A 23,714-nucleotide genomic window follows, 5' to 3' on the forward strand; every position below is an offset into this window, starting at 1 on the left:
TGTTTGTATTCCCGTCTGTATTAGGTAGCAAGAAAGGCTGATTCAATACAGGGAACGAGCTTCTGTGACTACCTCAGTCAAGTGTTTTTATACAGGTGAGATTTGATATGTCAGTTATAATCTAAATATACAGCGAGGGAAAAAAATGCAGAGAAAACGTAAATTTCACGATAACGATTCTTACAAAGAAAAACAGGAAGATGAAGATAAATTGAAACGCGCAGTAAAAGACGGTGACGAAACAGCTGTAAGAAGGCTAGTGAAGGGAGGCGTTCTTGCTATTCGACAGCAAAAACTCTGGGTAACGCTCCTCAAACTTTCAGTCTTTTCAAATAAAATTCAATACTTTACTCTGTTACTTACATGTACTACCTAGTATAATTTTACGATTGGTGCAACTCACTCAGAAGTTGTGCGACAAGTCGGCCTGGAGTCTACATGAAAAGAAAACTCGGACCATTAAAGATATAATGACCAGCTCAGACTAAATATTACAAAAAAAATGTAATTAGAGTTTTGACAAGATGAATTATAGTTAACCCGTACCAAAGTAAACTCGTACCAACGTCAACTCGTACCACTAAAATAAACCTCGTACCAATGTAAACTCGTACCACTGCTAACTCGTACCAACTTATTTTAAAATGCATTTGATTGGTGTTTAATTATGAATAAAGTCTGTAAAATGTATATAATTTGAAAGTACAATGACCTATCTGTAGCTAATGTTCCATGTGTATTAGATATAGACAATACCTTGGCAGATTTGATTTGATGTCTCCCTTGAATCATTCTTTTTTAAACTTATACTGATAACCATTGGATTTAATTTTTAATCATTCCAAATCAGTTACATTGAATAGATTTGGATACTTTTCTTTTGTTTCTCAAAGGAATTTTATTCACCGAAAGAATTAATTTAGTGTGCTTTAAAGGTTGTAAATTGTTTATGACCAACATGTTAAAAGTATGAATTTTTTTATATATAATATTTTGCACAAGATAATGATTACCGATAGTGGTAGGGTTGCTTAGCCAGTCAAGGTCGTTAATTACTTCTATGTATTTAATGTTATCAAAATATGACAACTTCTTTTAAGATTTGAAGTAATGTCATGTTCATTTAATGTGTGAGATATGCATTGCTTTGATAAAGAGTAGTGACACCTTCAGAGGAAAGTAAATGATACCTGAAATCATCCTCAGATTAGTCTTTCGTTTGCTATGGTGTCACGGTCTTGTGTGCTATTATTTATTAGCCATGGCGTTTATTTCTTTTTATGAGTTTGACTGTCCATCCATGGTTCTAATGGTATTGTGAATAGCCAGTAGACGTAATGGTAGTGTTGGCAACTTGGCAGCATAATATTTTAAGTTTATTTCTATTTACGAGTTATGAGTTTGACTGTCCATCTATATTGTGAATAATGGTATTGTGAATGGCCAGTAGGCTTAATGGTAGTACTGGCAGAATAACAAAGAATATATATTTTATTTTGATGCTTTATTTACCACAATTTCAATAACAATCATCTATAAAAAATTAACAAAACATCAAATATTATTATTTTTTTCTCTCAAGAGATACACATACACCTTATGTTTTATTCACATCTATATCATCCTTTTACATTTAAGATTTCACATGGTATTACATTAATACAATAATGTTTTCAAAGATAACTGGCACTATTGTTACATATAGAAAAATAAACATTCAAGAAGCACTAATGGTCGCACTAATAGTCCATGTTCACTATAATCACATAATCAAAGGACTGTATTAATTTGATCACACAATCAAAGGAATATCATATATTTTAATTAGCAGGGCATTAAAATCCAGTATAAAATTACAGTAATTCAACTTTTTTTATTAATTTTAGAAAGAAGAAACACCACAAAAGATTCGTATTTTTTAATATATTTTTAATGGTACGACTTCCCAGTGGTACGACTTTACGTTGGTACGAGTTAACTTTTTTGGTACGAGTTAACATGGTACGAGTTTCCGTTGGTACGAGTTAACTTGCTTCCGACAAGATAAATAACTTCTCTCATAGTTCAGTCAAACTATGTTTTACTCTTAAACTATATGCAGAAGAAAATGTTTTAGTTCTAATCTATAGCATTATTAGTTCACCTGGCCTAAAAGGCCATGTGAGCTTTTCTCATCACTTGGCGTCCGTCGTCGTCGTCGTTAACAATTTTTCAAACATCTTCTCCTCTGAAACTACTGAATGGATTTGAATGAAACTTAACATGATTGTTCCTTAGTATATCCTGCACAAAATGTGCGCTTCGATTTTTTGATCCGTCAAAAAACATGGCCGCCGTTACTTAAAATAGAATATAGGGGTCAAATGCAGTTTTTGGCTTATATCCTAAAAAACGAAAGCATTAAGAGCAAATCTGACAGGGAGTAAAAATGTTCATTAGGTCAATATCTATCAGCCCTGAAATTTTCAGATGAATCAAACATCCAATTGTTGGGTTGCTGCCCTTAATTGGTAATTTTAAGGAAATTTTGCAGTTTTTGGTCATTATCTTGAATATTATTATAGATAAAGATAAACTGTAAACAGCAAAAAAGATCAGCAAAGTAAGATCTACAAATAAGTTCATATGACCAAAATTGTCAATTGACCCCTTAAGGGGTTATTGTCCTTTCATGACAATTTTTCACAATTTGTTTATCATATTTGCTAACTTTAAAAAATCTTCTCCTCTGAAACTACTGAATGGATTTGGTTAAAACTTAGCATGGTTGTTCCTTAGATTATCCTGCACAAAGTGTGTGCTTTGATTTTTGATCCGTCAAAAAACATGGCCGCCGTTACTTAAAATAGAACATAGGGGTCAAATGCAGTTTTTGGCTTATATCTCAAAAACGAAAGCATTAAGAGCAAATCTAACATGGAGTAAAAATGTTCATTAGGTCAATATCTATTAGCCCTGAAATTTTCAGATGAATCAAACATCCAATTGTTGGGTTGCTGCCACTTAATTGGTAATTTTAAGGAAATTTTGCAGTTTTTGGTCATTATCTTGAATATTATTATAGATAAAGATAAACTGTAAACAGCAAAGTAAGATCTACAAATAAGTTAATATGACCAAAATTGTCAATTGACCCCTTAAGGGGTTATTGTCCTTTAATGACAATTTTTCACAATTTGTTCATCATATTTGCTAACTTTAAAAAATCTTCTCCTCTGAAACTACTGAATGGATTTGGTTAAAACTTAGCATGGTTGTTCCTTAGATTATCCTGCACAAAGTGTGTGCTTTGATTTTTGATCCGTCAAAAAACATGGCCGCCGTTACTTAAAATAAAACATAGGGGTCAAATGCAGTTTTTGGCTTATATCTCAAAAACGAAAGCATTAAGAGCAAATCTGACAGGGAGTAAAAATGTTCATTAGGTCAATATCTATTAGCCCTGAAATTTTCAGATGAATCAAACATCCAATTGTTGGGTTGCTGCCACTTAATTGGTAATTTTAAGGAAATTTTGCAGTTTTTGGTCATTATCTTGAATATTATTATAGATAAAGATAAACTGTAAACAGCAAATATGATCAGCAATGTAAGATCTACAAATAAGTCAATTTGACCAAAATTGTCAATTGACCTCTTTAGGAGTTATTGCCCTTTAAAGACTTTTTTCACAATTTGTTCATCATGTTGACTTACTTTAAAAAATCTTCTCTTATGAAACTGCTGTATCAATTTCAGCCAAACTTAGGCTAAATGAGTTTCAGAGTTTCAGAGTATCTAGTATAAATTTTATATTTCATTTCCTTGTATGTCAAGAAACATAGCTCCTATGGCTAAAATAGAACATAGGAGAAAATGATTTTTTTTTGCTTTTGAAGAAAATAGGACGATTTAAAGAACATTTAAATAAATTGAAAAGCCAAAATAATCATTGATGAGAGATTAAACCAAAAAAATTCAGGTGAGCGATTCAGGCTCTTGAGAGCCTCTTGTTAAAACCCTAACTATACACAGAAAAAGGACCCAAAAAATCTAACTTGAGGAAAAATCCAAATCAGCATTTTGTATATATGGAAATTAACATTGGAAGGGGAGATACATTTGTAACTTCTCAAAAATGAGTCTTTTTTGTTGTTGCTTGATTTTCTTAAAATTTATGTAAAGTATGATACTTTGATCATTGTTGATGGGGTTATAAGTTCGTATAGTCTTCTGCTCACAAATCCGAAGTGTTATGGGTATATTTAAAAAAAATATGCATTTTTCATTAAAGAAATTGCAAATTTAGGCTTTGTGACTGTATTGAAAAAATAATGTGACAATTTGATATTGCTTAATACATCTGTATATTATATTTGTTCAGCATCTACCTTTTTTAAAGAAACTTTAAACCACAAAAAGAAGATTATATGCTTAATTATTTTTTTTAAATTAGATTCTTCACCTTGACATGTTGAAAAATTCAATAAATGTTCAACTAATGAATCATAAAATATAGATTGTAGCTTGATAAAAGATATGAAAACACCTTTAGAGTTGTTTGTTATAAAGACGGCTAAAATATCAAAAATCAATACAATGAATCCACAGTATATGTTTAAGACAAAAAAATGATGTACATACATGTATTAGGACATAACTTCAAAAAATAAATTGGAAGTAAAAAAATCCAAAACACACAAACTAAGACCAGTGATATTCTTTGCCTTAAATTAGTGGAGAATAAAGGATTTTTCCCCTGGAGAAGAATCCCAATTTGAAAAAAAAATGGCTGAAAATTATTCCCAAAAAGACAACTTTTTTACCAAACAGTTCAGTCTCAGTAGTAATTGTGCATGAATACACACTGAAAAACACTCATTGAAACATTTTTCATGCCTAAAATGACTATATGTGCAGATTTGAGGGCCTATTTATGTATAATCACTGACAAAAAGGGGTCTTATTATGACAGAGTTAAAATGACTTTCAGATGGGTTTAGGTTTTAAATGCTAATGTTTGAGACTCAAAGAATTTATCATTAATTATGTTTTATATATATATTCTACTTGCACAATAAGTTAATAGATGTCTAATTGATAATGGACATTTTATAATCAGAGTGACAATAATGCCTCAGGGCTTAATCCTTTATCCTTCTTAAATTAGAGACATTGCTAAAAGAGTTGTATTAATTATTTATCTTTCTTTATCTGGATAATAACTTGTTTATATTTGTCAACACATTATGTAATAATTGATCTTAGCTTATTGTTTAATTCTCACATATATATTGTACTATTTTGTAAAAGACATAAGTTTGGAAGTCACAGGCTTGGTGACAAGTTCCAGTCTTGGAAATAAATTATATACTAAGTGGAATTAATCTTCTGTGTATTACTGCTAGTTAATGGTGCATGGTTATTTAGGTTTAACATATAGTTGTGACCGAATCCTCATATCAGTCTCCTAGTTTTAGACTGTGGATTTCTTGGTTACACATGGTCGAGGACCGCCTTTTCCGGCAACCTCAGCAGCACAGCGAGTTACCCCCCAAGAAGAGAAACTTCGTTTAATGACAATATGAACTACTCATTCCAACCACAGTGGAGACAATGGAACTATTTTCCTTGCCAGCTACCAACAATGCCAACATGTGGAAGATGTGGAAATAAACATTTATATAAAGTATGTTATTCATTAGCTAGGAGTTGCTATAAGTGTAAGAAATTAGGACATTATGCAAGGATGTGCAAAACTAGTGATAAACCAAAATTGGAACTTAATGCATTGAATTCAAAGCAAAAAAGCAATAGGCAAATTCAAAGAGACAAGAAGAGAATGGACACATACATTCAGAACAAGAAAACTTGTCGTGAACTACCATTTTCGAACTTAAAGGATGCAAATTTTGGAAAATATTTGGATGTAACATGTGTGATTAAAACAGAACTGAAAAATGTTAAGCAGAAATACAAGAATAATCAAATTGACCAGCAAAATCGTGTGAATGAACTACAGTCTCAATTAGAAAAACTAGTAAATGAAATAATTCAAGCTCGGCAAATAATTACCAAATTCATTGACCAAACATCAGATTTAAAGCAGGAAAATGAAAAACTCTCAATAACTGTAGACCAAAACAAAGTGTCAGAAGCTGAAACAAATCAAATACTGGAAGAACTTATAAAAAAGAACAGTGAACTATCAGAGGAACTAGAGGAATATAAAGAGTTCGAAGAAGAAAATACAATGTTTGATTCTGACGGTGAGGAAACATATTTTATTACGAACAAAGATGTGGACAAAATGCTGGAAGATCAAAGTGACACTCATCTAAATTTAGTTTCAAAACTTGAGGATGAAAATAGGACTCTAAAAAGTAAAATGGAACATCTGACATCAGTTCAATGTGCAAATTCAACCATCGAGAAACAAGAAACTAGACTTAATACAGAGACACGTATGTCTCCAATGGATATTGTTGACAAATTGATTCAAAACCAAAATAAAAAACATTCAACCAAAAGAAGTTCAAAGAATTCAAAACGCAAATCTCGTGTTTCCAAAAATACATTTTAAGTTTTAAGGTGTTATTCAAAAACATGTGGAAATGTTTTAGTCGGACGGGGAGAAATGTATGACAGAGTTAAAATGACTTTCAGATGGGTTTAGGTTTTAAATGCTAATGTTTGAGACTCAAAGAATTTATCATTAATTATGTTTTATATATATATTCTACTTGCACAATAAGTTAATAGATGTCTAATTGATAATGGACATTTTATAATCAGAGTGACAATAATGCCTCAGGGCTTAATCCTTTATCCTTCTTAAATTAGAGACATTGCTAAAAGAGTTGTATTAATTATTTATCTTTCTTTATCTGGATAATAACTTGTTTATATTTGTCAACACATTATGTAATAATTGATCTTAGCTTATTGTTTAATTCTCACATATATATTGTACTATTTTGTAAAAGACATAAGTTTGGAAGTCACAGGCTTGGTGACAAGTTCCAGTCTTGGAAATAAATTATATACTAAGTGGAATTAATCTTCTGTGTATTACTGCTAGTTAATGGTGCATGGTTATTTAGGTTTAACATATAGTTGTGACCGAATCCTCATATCAGTCTCCTAGTTTTAGACTGTGGATTTCTTGGTTACATTATTTCAAAGCAGGGTTGACTATTGAAAGGGGGTCTGTAAATTGAAGTTTCAGTCAGATTTGTGGTTTACTTTAAATTTCCCAATTTGATGAAAATGACGCATATTTTCCCAATAAAAAAGGGTAGAGGTAGTTTTGAAAAAAGCCAACAATATCACTGTTAAGAAGAAACGTTAATCATTACAATCAATTATATATCAATACCATGAGTACAGAACGCTTAACTTAAAAAAATAAATATAAAGAGATATATAAAATTTTGTAATTTCCCCCTTGAAATGATGTTTGTCATAAATGTTTTTGGGTAGGCAGCATTTAAGGTGAGTAGGTAGGCAACATCAAACAATTGAAATTTAAGTTTTAACTTAAAAAAATATATAAAGAGATATATAAAATTTTTGTAATTTCCCCCTTGAAATGATGTATGTCATAAATGTTTTTGGGTAGGCAGCATTTAAGGTGAGTAGGTAGGCAACATCAAACAATTGAAATTTAAGTTTTGGACTTTAATACAGAGTGGGGTTTAAGGTTTTATAACTTCAACAGAAACTTCATCACCTGACGAAATTTTTATTTATTTTTTTACTTATTGTTTGGCAATCATACTTCATTTTAACATGTTTGATACTTACAGCAACAAAAAACATTTACACATTTTTTTCTTGTTTATGTCTTTTGTCATTTGTATACATGTTTATGCTTTGTAATTTTAGTTTGGTGGAACTATTTTACATGATGCTGTAGCTGGTGGTAAATTGCCTATTATAAAATTACTCCTCCAAGCAAAGGCTGATGTGAATGCTAAAACTAAAGACAACAGAACATGTTTACATGTAGCATCAAGAATGGGCCATACTGGGAATACAGATATTGTAAAAGAATTGTTGAACTATGGAGCAGAAGTTAATGTACAAACTTTGGTAAGGGCCGTAATAGGTAAAATAAAAAGGATCCTTTCAAAGTTATGTTGTACTTTTCCAGTCATCTTATAAATGTTGATATGGATAGAACACTGATTTCATAACATAAATGTTGATATGAATAGAACACTGATTTCATATCTTTGTTGCCATCTTGATTGGTGAATATATATTTAGGATAGACTTAATCTCATTCAAATAATAACCAAGACAGCAGTCAATCTATTTTGTAAAATGTAATTCCAAATTTAGGTTACACTATTATTATTTATTTCAAAAATTTCATGTAGCCAGCCTAAGCATGCTTAGTTGTATTGGTTATTTAAAATTAATGTTACCTAAAAAGATTTTTTTTGTAATAAAACTTGTCTGCTTCACTTGAGTGAGATTATACCCATAATACATGTAATAGGAGCATGATATTAAATGCTGACTTAGTAGAATACTGAAAACTACTCTGTAAGCTTGATGCATTTAGAGTTCAATGAATTTCTTCAGGAACAATCAAATCTGAAAGCAAAGCATATATTAAGATACTTGAAATCTTCCTTAACTACGGTATATGATTAAAAGAAATAGCATAATCCACGCAAGGTTAACTTTGTCTGAGAGACTTTGAACTTAAGTATTTTTATGATTTCAAAATTAATCATTGAAGAAATTAAGAAAAGTATGAATGTTACAATAATTTATGTGCTGAAGCAATGTCTTCTGATCACTGAGGATTAGCAGCAGATATGACCCAAGTGCTAGAAAATAGAACGAACATTTTATAAATTTGTGTGCGTTGACAGAGATTTTCTTAATTTTCCTACACCCAGAATGGCAGATCTTTTTTTCAATATATATTTGAATGTTTGAGAAACTATATGACCAAAAGAGATGTAAAAACATTAGCAAAACCCACCTTAGGTTAAATGTATCAATTAAGAATTCAAAAAAAGTATGAATATTACAAATCATGTCGGTGCTAAAGTACTGACTATTGACAGCTGATGATATTTACATAGGGGGACAAGATCTCTACCAGCATTTGTGTCAACTCAATAGGCTCTTCAATAATTAAAACATTCAAAAGGACTGTTTCAATTTGTAAAATACTGTCATTGAGATACAAATAAAATACACTTTAATTAATTGTTTGATTTTTTTCAGGATAGAAGAACAGCCTTACATTTTGCTACATGGCGAGGCAATACAGATATTGTTCAGGAGTTAGTCAATCACGGAGCCAATGTTAATTTACAGGATGAGGTAAAATGAAACAGAAATCATTTTTGCTGGAAAAGGTCTCTTTGAATCATGTTGCAATACAGTGATGTCAGTGAACTACTTCATCATTATCAAAACTCTCATTACTTATACATGTATAAGGCAACTGCTGTTTTTTACTTCTTTACACCAATACCAAATGAAAGTGGCAAATTAGGTTTGTTACTGCATTTTGAAATAACATTATTGTTCATGAGTATGGAAATTTTCAACAGATCTACCGGTAATCATGTTAATGATACATCTAAAAAATTTAAAAAATACTAGCCTTTGAAAAATTCCAATGTATGGCAGTTTTTTTACAAAAAGAAATGCATCAGAAGGAATGATTTTTAAACTATCAGCATGATTAGATGAAGTATTGCTGCCTAAGCTGTATTTGCAAAAAAATGTTCTGAATTTTTGGTCTTTAGTGCTCTTCAACTTCATACTTTATTTGGTCTTTTTTACTTTTTTTTTAACGAGCTTCACTGATGAGTCTTTGTTAGACGAAAAGTGTGTCTGGCGCAAGTAGAAAATTTCATTTCTGGTATCTTTGACAAGTTTATTGCTTACATCTACTTCATTTGATAGATAGTTGTCTTTTTTTTTGTTGTTGTCTTTCTTCAATTATGCAACATTTATATATATAATAGATATATTACATATTACACAAAAATTTCAATGTTTTTAAGTATAATTATAGATTATCGTTGATCATCTCAACGAGATTGATTTTCTCACTTGAGCTGGTACGGCGAAAGCGAGAATTGTTTTTTAGTTGAGATGACCAAAGATAATCTGTTTATCGCAATTTTACCTATGAAGACTTTGTCAATTTCATGTCATTTTTATTAGCAACTCCACACATGCCTTCTGAGTTTCTAGCTATAATTTTCCATCTCAAGTGAATAGCATGATATAAAAAAATAATTACAAAAAAAGATCAAAGGAAAAATGCACAAAATAGCCATAATGACATACGTCATCAACACAATAATCAAAAAATTAAATGCTATGACACCTTCAGTCTCTTATACCAGAATATTGTTCTTTAAAAAGTGTTTCTCAAAAACATTTCTCATACATCTTGCATCAAACAAACATTCATAATGGATAGTTGTCTTATTGGCAATCATACCTCTTATATCGAATATCATACATGTACTAAAAGAACTTCAGTATTTTGTCAGTAGTTTATTTGAGATTTACTATTTTTAAATATATGCAGAAATACTAAAGAAAATGAGTTTATAGTGAACATCCTAAACTGATAAAAAAAATACCAGTACTCAGGTAAATAATTTGAGAATTTCTAAATCAGTAAACAATTGGAAATTAATTATATACTGGGGATACATTATTATTCGTTGGATACTAATTTTATAGGTGAACCACACAATTAAATTTTCAATGAATGACAAATTTCCTATAGGCTTATATGCAAACTACGGCAAAACCACAAATCAAATATTCACTAACATGTAAGGTTTCCTTAATCCATGAAAATAAGTGATTCCACAGTAATTCATGAGCAGATATTTTTTTGTGGAAAGGAAAGAAGACAACTGAGTTCATCTTGATTTTTTTTTGTCAGGATCTCTGGGCACCTCTGTACTGGGCAGCTAAATTAAACTATATACAGATTGCCCGAATACTGGTTGAAAATGGAGCAGATTTGAACTGTGCCAATGCTGTAAGTTTGATGATTGATTATTTATTACTCTCATGGAGCAGTAAGTATGGCACTTTATTATGTATGCAATTTTATCAGAGTACCACAATCTTCTAAACAAATACTGCTTTTGTTGATAAGGAACCACTTAAGAAAAAATCTGATTGAATAATTTATGTTGATAATTCTTTTAAAATTAACACAAAAAATGCAACACTTCAAACTTGCATTGACATGATTAAAGTTGAAAGATAGTTTTAAATAAGTTCTTATTACTGATGAGGGATTATGTAGGTAGGTTTATGTCTGTCCATTTGTTTATTTATTTGCTTATCAGGCCACATTTTGTTACTACTCATAGACAATTCCACTTCTCATATATGCTAATTTAGGGTCCATTTTACCCTCTGACAAAAATTATTTCTTATTTCTAATAATTGAACATCATTAAATCTGACTTCCAGGCTACATAGGTAAAACCTTTTTGTTTTATGGTTGAGGAGGAAAGGGGGTGGGGGTAGTAAATGTAATAAACATCAAATACAAAAAGGCATAAATTGCACAAAGAACATTCAAGTTTATGCTAGGGAAAATATTTTCACATGACTTCATTTGGTTTCTTCTTAGTTAGATTCCAGACTTTAGACAGCAACTCAATTATAAAAATAACCAGAAAACATTGAGATGTAAAACGTTATAGTCTTCAACAAGAGTGTAAATAATAATAATGAGAGTGCTAATGTCAGAGACAAATATCTAACTTAGTTCAAATGAAGCGGATGTAAGCAATTATAGGCAACAGTTTAGCATATTATATGTCAAACTCTAAATTGTACCCAGTCTATTAAATGTGTGTATTGATTTAACAGAAATATTCAAAGATTAACACCCAATTCTCCAAATAAGGAAAAAATTTAAGATTTGAAATGTGACAAATATTGACCCTGATTTATTTTGACTTGTAGATGGAACAATGTCCTCTTCATGAGGTTCTGAAGAATGGTCATACTGAGCTGGCAAAGTATCTGATATCTGAAGGTGCCATGGTTACTGGGAAAATTAAGGTTTGTATAGCTGCTGTGGATTTATTTATTTTCCAAGAGAATTTTTGTGGATTGAGGATAAATTGCAGTTATATTGATTTTGTCTGCTTACAAGCGTCAGACAATTTGAATAACATTAACGGCACCAATTTTCTTGCACCAGATGCACATTTCGACAATACATGTCTCTTCAGTGATGCTCGTGACCAAAATATTTGAAATCCAAATCTTATATAAAAGATGAAGAGCTATAATCCAAAAGGTCCAAAAAAGTATAGCCAAATTCGTGAAAGGAATCAGAGCTTTGCATGAGGGAGATACATTCCTTAATTAACAATAATTTCTAACATTTTGTAACAGCAAATATTAATAGCACAAAAAAAATCAGTACTTTCATGCCAGTACCAAAGTACCAAAGTACTGGCTACTGGGCTGGTGATACCCTCTGGGACTAACAGTCCACCAGAAGAGGCATCGACCCAGTGGTAGTAATAACATGACTGAACATTTTAATTCATCGTAAAATTATACACCCATGTATAACAAAGAAGCTACAGTACCTGATTTTCAAAGATACTTTAAATATTTTTTTGTTGGAAAGGGGGGGGGGGGATTATAATGAAAGTGCTGTTTAACTTTGTCTTTTTAGATTTTAATCCTAGGATAAAACACATTAAATACAGGTCATGTTCAATTTCGAGTAAAAGGATGCATCCATTGTAGGTACCTGTGATCACTAGATCCTTTTATTTTAGTTTCTATGACATAAAGTCTTATTTTAATTGCAGGGAGTCTTCCAGTGTATGATAGATAACAAGGATATAAAAACTGAGGACAGAATTTCTCTTTGTGATATTTTCATAGAAGCTGGATATCCAATCCATAGCAACTCAAGTTTACCTCAAATTTTATCCAGGAAACCACACATAGACCAAAACTTTGTCAAACATGTTCAAACACGACAGCTTGAGACCTTGACTTTAAAATCTATGTGTAGAATATGTGTGAGAAAGGAACTTATTAAAAAGACAAATGGATGTTCAATTAGAGCAAAGCTTCCGCAACTGCCATTACCTAAACTGTTACAGAATTATACTATTTTATGACCTTGACTTCATATTGACATTCTTTTCAGCATTATACATGTAAAACTAACATCCACATTTTACGATTTAAGGCCTTTTGAGAGAGTGAATGCAGTGATCAAGTTAAACAGGTTGATAATGTGTCAAAGAGTTGAGATTTTTATTAATTTGCAGAAAATTGGTGATCTCAGTGTTTTGAATTCATATCTGCTCTTTAGTTGGGTTGCTATCTCTCAAACACATTCCCCATTTCCATTCTCAATTTTATATAATTGTTCAAACATGCAATCATGAATTTATTATGTGCATTTATTAATTTTAATCACTGGCATATATGCATTAACTTATGGATTTAGAACACTTTTGAATAGAATATTACAATCATATGTATGGAAGTGCTAGTTATAATTATTGCAAAGGAGTAGGTCCAGTCAGGGCTGATTTTGGCCTAAAACATGTGCATTGTATTGTCAAAAACAGCCCATAGTTATGTCACAGAAGTAGTCTACTTTCCTAACGTTTATATTTTAACAATTTTGTTAAACTGCTATATTTTGGTGCCAAAAAGGGGTCTTACTGGATAAAGTCATTTCATCATGATGCATTTTTTGCAGGAAAAAATATTGTATAGCAGGTTATTTTCATGGGTGTAATATGGGTGTGATTTTCATTGAAAAAGGTATACAAAATATTTTGGCGGATTCAAAACTTTAATAATACCTTTGCATGTGCACTTTAAATGGGCGAAATTTATTATGGCGATTTTGTTCTATCAGCGAAAACTTACACCCTGTGAACCTGCTATACGGTATGTTAAATTAATTTCCAAGTTAACAGTAGTTTTTCGAAATGATTTAAAAGCTTTCTGTGATGATTTGTGGTAAATTCGATGTATCTGTTAAGTATCATGTTAAGTTGATAAGTCTGTGTTAAAGAATATCATGAAGTAAATTCATCAATATAAAAATACTTCTTCTTCTTGTGGCCTAGCTTGATATTCTTGTGATTAGGGTCAGTTTAAAATGTGCCTTTATTCTGTATTTAACCTGTAATAGAGTATCATTTATCACTCAACAATCATGACACTGATACATTTATCACTTAGAGATTCGCCCACACAAAATCATGAACACATAATGTTAAACAATGTTTTATTATTGTTAGTTATTATTAAATTTAATTGTTATGTTACAATAAATAATTATTTACCTAAAGCATTGTATTTTTACTTGAGCATGAGTGATCCTTTCCTGTTTATCAATCATCAGCTGATTGTTTTTTTCTTTGCAATATTACAGATTGACAGGAAAAAAAGCTGATTGTAAATATTTCGTAATATGCAAGTGGCATTCATGGGGGTACAAAATAAGATGATTTGAATTATAAACAAAAAACAATTTTAATGAATAAAAGATTTTACCAATATGTTGAAACAACAATAAAACCCAAATTAATTGAAGTGTTTAAAGCTAAAGCTTGCATTTGACTGGTGTTTTTTTTCTTTCTTTTTTTTTGTCTCTCATAAATATAATACAGCTGATAAATAAGGCACAAACTACATGACTTTGTATTGGTTCAGTATTTAATAACAATGCTGTTTTTGGGCAGTTTATGACAGTATGTGCTAGATTTCTTTGCCAGGTATGGTCTGTTATTGAAATTACCCTATGCATGATGCAGCATCTACATTGATCTACATTGAATAGACAGATTGTATATTGGATATCTAGAACGGTGTGAAGGTATTGTCCAATGTATTGAAACACTCAATCTGAATGTAAGATGAACAATTGCAATAAAAGCACAATTACTTTTCTCCACATTTTGTCCAGTGCATGTTGTATCATAAACTTATACACCATGTCCCTTACTTTTGATTTTTACAGATTTTTAGACTGCTTGTAAAAAATACAAACTTGAATTTAACCAAATAAAACAATAGACATAAGTCTTAGGAACTACTTGCTTTTGGTACAAAATAGAGGCTCCCACAAGGTACCCCCCTCAGGTCGCAAGGTCGCTTTTAAATTCATCGAGAGGTTGTTTTTAAGGGAAATGTACAGGTCACAGGTCGTTTTTCCCAACACAGAGAACGGAAGTCAGTTGGAGGTCGTTTTTTCCAAATTTTACAGGTCGCAGGTCGTTTTTAGGTCGGAAGTTGCCTTTAAAAGATCGCTTTTGACCCTGCGGTAGCCTCAAAATACATCTCCACAACATTGTTTTTCATTTTGATTATGTCAATCACCATGGTGACCTTATGGTATAATATTTGCCTTGAGTGCATGAGGTTGTAGCTTCTGACATCTTAGATTGACCCCTGTTAATCTTGTGACATAATTCCAACTCAGCATGTTAGTTTTATATAAAGCAGGTTATTTATCTATTCAGTGTTTTCAAATGTGGTCATGCTTGCAATCTCTTGTCTGTTTTAGATTATTCCACTTTCAAAAATAAATTGTAAATCAGATTTTAAAGGTACAATCTTCTATTATATTCCTTTTCTAGCATATTTCAGATGCACTCATCTTAATTGACACCCATACCACATCTTTCTTATCTATAGAATTGTCAGTTTTCTACAGATGGTCAGTGACCTCTGCAGCTCTCCAACTTTCTCCACCAATAAAAAGTAACCGCTATGAAATAGCACAATAGTGCTGATAGTGGCATTTAACATCAACCAATTAATTGATTATATTCCTGAAAATTATATCCAGAATACTTGTCTTTTAACCATCCATGGTTTTGCCCACTGAGAATATAAGAATTGCAGAGAAGTTCCAACAGTTAAAGTGTTATTTAGGTATCACGTCGTCGTCGTCGTCAGTGTCATCCAAAGACATATGGTTTCCAGATAATAACTTAAGTACAAGTCAATAGAAATCAATAAAATTTTAACACAATGTTTATAACCACGACAAGAAGCTTGGGATTGATTTTGGGGGTTATGGTCCCTAAAGTTTAGGAATTAGGGGTGACCCAAAACAAGCATTTATCTAGTGTCAGGACAATAAGTTGTGTATAAGTATTTCAATTGTTCTGAAATTATACCACAATATTAATACCACAAGTAGAAGGTCGGGATATATTTAAGGTTATGGGGCAAACAGTCTAGGAATAATGGGCCAAAAAGGGGCCAAAAACAAGCATTTTTGTATTTTCAAGACAATAAATTGGAGTTATCTTTCTTTGTCCAGAATGGTTATTTAATCACCTAAAACCGATATGCTTTATGAAATATTCTATGAAAATTGGAGTTATCTTTCTTTGTCCAGAATAGTAGTTGAATCAACTGAAATCAATGCTATATGCAATTTACAATGCAATATTCACTTTTACTACCAACTGATGAAAGCAATCTTTACCATTCAGTGATTACAAGCACTTTGATTACCATTCTAGGGTTATGCCCTTTACAAGTGCAAAAATAAAAGAAGTTTCTGTTCTCTTAACTTAAGTTTGTGTCAACCAAATTTAATGAAATGTGTATATAATGCTTATTACCTCTAAACTCAGTTAAAGTTCAATTTTTGTCAGCTTCACTTTTACAGTTCTTGAGTTATGTACCTTTATAATGTTATATGCTAGCGGGGGCATCATCTGTGTCCCTGTGGACACATTCCCCATTTATTTGTTTAGAAGTTTCTATTAATTAATATTAATTTTAACCATGACTGTATGACATTTTATATTTTAATATTTTATGATGTATTTAAATGAGTAGTTATTGTTGCAAACTCCATTAGAAATTTGAATTGAGATCATTTTTGGAATAAGGGAAACGGGGAGGTGAACAAAAAATTGGTTCAATTTTTCTCATTTCAGATTTCAAAAATTAAAAAGAAAATTTCTTCAAATATTTTATTTTGAGAAGATTAATATTCAACAGCATAGTGAATTGCTCAAAAGCAAAAAAAAAAATTTAAGTTCATTAGATCACATTCATTCTGTGTCAGAAACCTATTCTGTGTCAACTATTTAATCGCAATCCAAATTCAGAGCTGTATCCAGCTTGAATATTGTGTCCATACTTGCCACAACCGTTCAGGGTTTGACCTCTGCCGTCGTGTAAAGCTGCGCCCTGCGGAAGATTGGAGGATTTTATTTTAAAGTTTATCAACAACATCTTTCACCATAACTGGATTTTAATAAACTGATTTGGTGCTACATTATAACATCATCTCTATCAAAGAAATTATCTCTGCATCTTTTTTTGCACACGTTTTTGTTATAATTTTTTTTTTAACAAGAAGCATAATAATGAAATATTAGAAAATTTCAACAACAAATTTCAAAATACATTACTGAACTAAAAGTATTTTCATATACATCTTAATCATGTTGAAGAACAATCTTAATGTTGAATGCTCAAGACTCTTTTACTTTTACATCAGGTATGCTGTTTAAAGGTTCAATTATAAATATTTACTTGGACAAAAAAAAAAACTGGAGATTAAAGTATAAGTAAAACTTCAAAGAAGACAAAAGTATTTTGAACTATTCTATTATAATTCAACAGATTTTGCCAAAATTTCTAAATTTTCAATGTAAGTCATCTTTTCATTTAGCAGAATAAAGAAAAAATATTCCTATCATTCAGACCCTCATATCAGTTCTTAGATCTTCTTAAAATATCACAATGAAATATTTAAAATTGAGAGTTATCTCTCCTTGCCCATAAATGAAGTTAAACCTTACAGTACGATTATTATTTTGTAGTTCTCAAATGCTAAATGAATGTCAGTGATCACAAGCAGTTTGATGAACTTATTGTCTCAGCTTTTTATTTGAAGTATGCTCCTGTAAAAATATTCAGAAGCATGTAATAGTCTCTTTTTCAGTGCATCAGTCTATCTGTTTGTCCAAAGAAAATGGTTTCAAGATGCCAACTTGAGTGTCCTTTTATTCATTATAAAGAAACTATCAGATAGATGATGTAGGAAAGGAAAGAAGCCTATCTATTTTATGGTACATGTATATATATATATATATATCAAAGGTCAATGTCATTGTTACTAGAAACTGAACGTTTTTGGAAAAATTGTTTCTGAATATTGTATGCAAAAGGAGACTCAGGTTAATTAAACTTCAATTACTTGTTATCCAACCTCAAAATCTTGAGTTTCCCTGCTTAATTTGAATAAAAGATGAAAGATAAGGGAAGAACCCTACAGAAAAATACGTAAATGGAAAACATTGGAAAAATTGGTTTCCAGATAGCTTTAGATTATCTTGATTGATTGAGATACAACTTATACAGGAATACAAATGGAAGGGAAAGAAACCTATTGGTTTCTGGGGTCATCAGATGAAGGGTTATATGACCGTTAATAAAAGTTGATTATTTTGGTCTAGCCTACAACAAAAGTTTCAGAATGCAAGACGTATGTATTTTTATCTGGCTGCAGGGTAAACTATTTGTATAATGCAGTGGCGGATCCAGCAATTTCAACTGTTATTGTACTCTGCAAATTTAGGAAAACAGATCACTGTAGGTATTGTAGTGAAATGACCAAATCAGGAATATTGAATAGGATAAGACCTACCCTTTTGTTTTAAAGTTTGAGGGTGAAAATCGTCATTAATATACATATCCTTGGAAGAATGTTTCATCGAAATTATAAGAAAATCTGTATGCATTGGTTTTTTTCTTGTGTTATAACAACAACGTTTACAAGGTTTCCTTGTGTTCTTAAGGTAGAACGTTGACATTTGAACGAAAATTGATATCCATCAAAACCTGTGTAAAGAGGAATAACTCCAATTTTACCAAGTCTCTGCATATTAACGTTTTGAGACAAAAATGTATATGAATGAAATCGATGTATTTAAAATAATTAACTGCTTGAGCTTTAATTGACTGTTTCAGCTTAAAAACAAAATAAAGTCAAAAATATTTAGGAAACACGTATGGACTTCAGTAGACAAAATCATTACTTATAACAAATGCATTCACTTATTTATTTTTTTAAGCAAGAAAATCTTCCACTGAGAAATTAATTCCTTATATCAGACGCTGTATAATAGACATGTGTGTGAATGAATAAACAAAAGAGGCCAGGTAAAGAGAAAATGAACCTCATACTCAGTTAATTAAGAATAATTTACAAATGCTCTCGATTTGGGTAAAATAAATTCTGTCAATATCTATCGGGTTAGGGTTCCTTGTCAAATCGATCTCTCTCTATATGGATCAGATTCAGTTTTAGTGTACGGTGGTTTTCCTTATATTTACTGAAACTTTAACATGGTTTCTGTAATTCAGAAATTATTTTATTTGCTAAACGACTCTAAATATATGTTACAGAAAATATGTGGAATTAATAATTACTTGTAATTACTTAAATTTCGGAATTGCATGCAATACCTGTGCATTCCTGTAACTTCCAAGTTATTACCAGTAACAGGTGCACTAATACTGATTGGGATGTAGTGTGGAAAGGCCCAACGATGACGGCCATGACATGCTACTGATGATTGGAAGAATGGCAACTGAATGACAACTAAACTGCAAAATGATGCAAAAGTAATTAAATTTGTGAAGTTTCGAGAGAGAAAAAAAAACGCCTTTGTCACTCTGAATCAGCCTGAGTGTTCATCCTTATAGCGCTGTTTTGTTGATATCAGAGGTCGGCTTAGTTAATTCTTCAATAATAACCGCAATGCTAGCTACTCTACGGCAGGAAGATCAGAATCTTGAAATGACCAATATACATCATGTATCTGTTTTTTCTGAGGGTTTGGTTGCTCCATATTCTCAGTTTCTAACATCAGTTAACTAAACAGTGTTATAAGCGTGGCGAAATGTTCGTTACATGATATTCATCAAGCCTCTTAAACACCGGATAGTCAACCAACCTTTGAAACTTCTAATAAACAACCAATCTCGGAAACATAGAATATTCAATAAACTCATCATAGCGGATATCAGGACTAAATTTAGTATATACGCCAGACGCGCGTTTCGTCTACAAAAGACTCATCAGTGACGCTCGAATCCAAAAAAGTAAAAAAGGCCAAACAAAGTACAAGTTGAAGACACACACCTCTATTGTAGAAGTCTATTACTTTGCTTAGCAATACTAGCTGAAAGTGAATCCATAGAAGATCACACTCTATACCAAGTGCAAAGCTTAAGCAATATCAACACGAATACAACAAATGTTCTGTATATTTTCTAACGGATTAAACATTACAGGTCTATGACATTTGTATCCGTTCAAAATGCATTCAACTGGAATGCCATGCAAATGGCTCAAACAAATCAAAGCAAGCGACAAAAATGTTCAAGCCGGTGAAAACCAAAGTGTTCCCATTCCCAGCGTTGATAGAGGACGTACGGGCCAGGAAGTATAGTTTTGGAACATGACCAGACAAATGTATGACTAATTCAAAGCTTGTCCCAAAAATGGAATTTAAGATTGATTTTTATCAGCAATCCATTATTTTGCTTTGCTAAAGATGCAAAGGTCGAGTTAAGTAGCGCACCTACAGTCAAATCGGAGATGGGCAGGGATTCGTGAAGTGTACACGTAAAACAGGTTGTGTACAAAAGACCTATGATTTATTTGATAAAATATGGTTGACCCGTGTTTAGAGAGAGCAATATCTCTTGCACGTGAAATACACCCTTGTAGATTTCGAAAAAGAGCGGGCTAATGCAGCACTCGCACTAGCAAAGTGGGATTTATTTGATAAAATATGGTTGACCCGTGTTTAGAGAGAGCAATATCTCTTGCACGTGAAATACACCCTTGTAGATTTCGAAAAAGAGCGGGCTAATGCAGCACTCGCACTAGCAAAGTGGAAAGGGATTAACATAAGTTGTAATAACTTGTTTCTCAATCCACTATAAATAAATATGTATAAACTAAATCCGATATATTGATTGTTTACATTAACGAGATGCATTACCACCTCAGCACGATTGGAGAGAAGAAAATGTCTTGAAAACTTTGAAGAATACTTCCGCATGTGCTAAGTCATGTATAATAGAGAAAAAACATATTGCAAAAAAAAGATATGGGCACCAGTATGCATTATTTCAGTTTGGTTGAGAGAAAGCTAACGAGAATATTCAAACAATATACTTAAAAGTTCGAACTTGACAGATTTTGTTTGGACGATCAATGCATTTGAATGGGGACATATAGTTGGAACCCATCTCCTTTATCCTCGGTTGTTACATCCCAGCTCCTTTGTTCTAACAGGGTGACCTGAGCCGGATCCCCTCTACCAGATCACCCCAGTTTCAGTTACTTTGTTATGCATGCTTTACGGGGCGCCGAATGGGACTCTTGTGGTTTTGTACTCAAAATTCAATTTTGTACGGACAAAAGTGACTTTTGTTCAACAAAAATAAGTTCAGTTTAACAAAATTTGTATCATACTACAAATTTAAAATTTTGTCATACAAAATTATCTATCAGCGGACAAAAGTCACTTTTGTCATGACAAAATTCATTTTTGTTACACAGACTTGAATTTTGTTACCTAATTTGAAAATTGGGCGACAAAAGTCAATTTTGTATTCAAATTAGTTTAGTTTGGTTTCTGTGATCTAATTTGCATACAAAATCGACTTTTGTTACACAAAATTGACAAAAATGAATTTTGTCTCAACAAAATTGACAAAATTGACTTTTGTCTCAACAAAATTGACAAAATTGACTTTTGTCTCAACAAAATTGAATTTTGTCTCAACAAAATTGACAAAATTGACTTTTGTCTCAACAAAATTGACAAAATTGACTTTTGTCTCAACAAAATTGACAAAATTGACTTTTGTCTCAACAAAATTGACTTTTGTCTCAACAAAATTGACTTTTGTCTCAACAAAATTGACAAAATTGACTTTTGTCTCAACAAAATTGACTTTTGTCTCAACAAAATTAACAAAATTGACTTTTGTCTCAACAAAATTGACAAAATTGAATTTTGTCTCACCAAAATTGATTTTTGTCTCACGAAAGTCAATTTTGTCTCACGAAAGTCAATTTTGTCTCACGAAAGTCAATTTTGTCTCATAAAAGTCAATTTTGTAGTTACAAAATTGAATTTTGTCGTCACAAAAATGAATTTTGTCGTCACAAAATTGACTTTTGTCTCAACAAAATTGACAAAATTGACTTTTGTCTCAACAAAATTAGCAAAATTGACTTTTGTCTCAACAAAATTAACAAAATTGACTTTTGTCTCAACAAAATTAACAAAATTGACTTTTGTCTCAACAAAATTGAATTTTGTCTCAACAATTGACAGAATTGACTTTTGTCTCAACAAAATTAACAAAATTGACTTTTGTCTCAACAAAATTGACAAAAGTCAATTTTGTCTCACAAAAGTCAATTTTGTCTCACAAAAGTCAATTTTGTCTCACAAAAGTCAATTTTGTCTCACAAAAGTCAATTTTGTCTCACAAAATTGAATCTTACCTCACACAATTGACTTTTGTGATTTAATTTCCATATCAGGTAACAAAAGTCAATTTTGTATGCAAATATGTTTATATTTGCATACCTTTTAGACAAAATTGACTTTTGTCATGACAAATATGAATTTTGTCTACAAAAATGAATTTTGTCATGACAAAAATGAATTTTGTCTACACAAATGAATTTTGTCATCACAAAATTGAAGTTCTCACAAAACAAGTCTGTAGCACATAGTTTTGTAAGACAAAAATGATTTTGTTATGACAGAATTGAATTTTGTACAAAACCACAAGAGTCCCATTCGGCGCCCCGTATGCTTTCCGTTGTTCTGTAACATTTTGACGGGAATGTCAAATCCACTATAAAACTTATAATTAATTATACGGAAAAGACTATCTATCCGAATTCACGTAGAACAAATCCAGTGTATATGCAGGGATTCGAACTCAAGACCTTTAGCATATCAAGCCACGACACATACCACTACACCCGGACGACTACATACGAACAGTAATTTAGCATAGTTAAAGAAAGCAAGATGTTTTTATAAGTGGGGAGAGTTGGTAGGCCTTTATTCAGCGGGGTTTAAACCTTTTTCGTTAATAAGTGAGTTGTCAGACTGATTGTTCAATGTAAAATAGTTATCCCACTCGGATAACTACTAAAGAAAGTCCCTGGTCTATGCACACAATAACTTCAGTCTTGGGTTTTCACTCTTACCGCCTTGATGGGCAAGGAGTTTTGTTTCGGAATAATGTTAGGCGGTAGAATCGCGAAATATTCTAGATATAAACGGAAGTGTATGTCAATTCTAAATACAATCATCGCTTCATAATTTTACGGAATTGCGAGTTCCTTGGCCGATATGGAATATCCGTTTCACAGACGACAGTGGATATGTTCCTCATGTTTTACTATTTAAAACATCTTCAAGATTTCTCATAAACTTTATAAGATATATTATTTAGTTAATGAGATATCTTATATGAGTCTTATATAGTTAGGAGATATCTTATATAGTTAGGAGATATCTTATATAGTTATGAGATATCTTATATAGCTATGAGATATCTTAGAAAGTTTATTAGATATATTAAGATATTTCATATAGTTTTCCTTATGAAATATCTTATAAACTATACGAGATATCTCA

At 31.5% G+C, this 23,714-nt stretch overlaps 1 protein-coding gene across 2 annotated transcripts; it reads left to right on the plus strand.

Moving 5' to 3' along the window:
• Positions 1-18: 18 nt before the first annotated feature.
• Positions 19-14,341, plus strand: LOC139502686 (putative ankyrin repeat protein RF_0381). Of its 2 annotated transcripts, XR_011658911.1 has the most exons (7): positions 19-301; positions 7,867-8,073; positions 9,229-9,327; positions 10,922-11,020; positions 11,965-12,063; positions 12,831-13,430; positions 14,118-14,341. XR_011658911.1 is itself a non-coding variant. In XM_071292222.1 (6 exons), the coding sequence occupies exons 1-6, from the start codon at positions 146-148 to the stop codon at positions 13,146-13,148; spliced, it is 978 nt and encodes a 325-aa protein (XP_071148323.1). In that variant the 5' UTR covers positions 75-145; the 3' UTR covers positions 13,149-14,341. The 2 variants fall into 2 exon arrangements, 1 of the variants encoding a protein (XP_071148323.1); XM_071292222.1 differs by having other exon boundaries at positions 75-301; positions 12,831-14,341.
• The last annotated feature ends 9,373 nt before the right edge of the window (positions 14,342-23,714 follow it).

Source organism: Mytilus edulis, chromosome 14 (assembly GCF_963676685.1).
Source record: "Mytilus edulis chromosome 14, xbMytEdul2.2, whole genome shotgun sequence".
Taxonomy (NCBI): domain Eukaryota; kingdom Metazoa; phylum Mollusca; class Bivalvia; order Mytilida; family Mytilidae; genus Mytilus; species Mytilus edulis.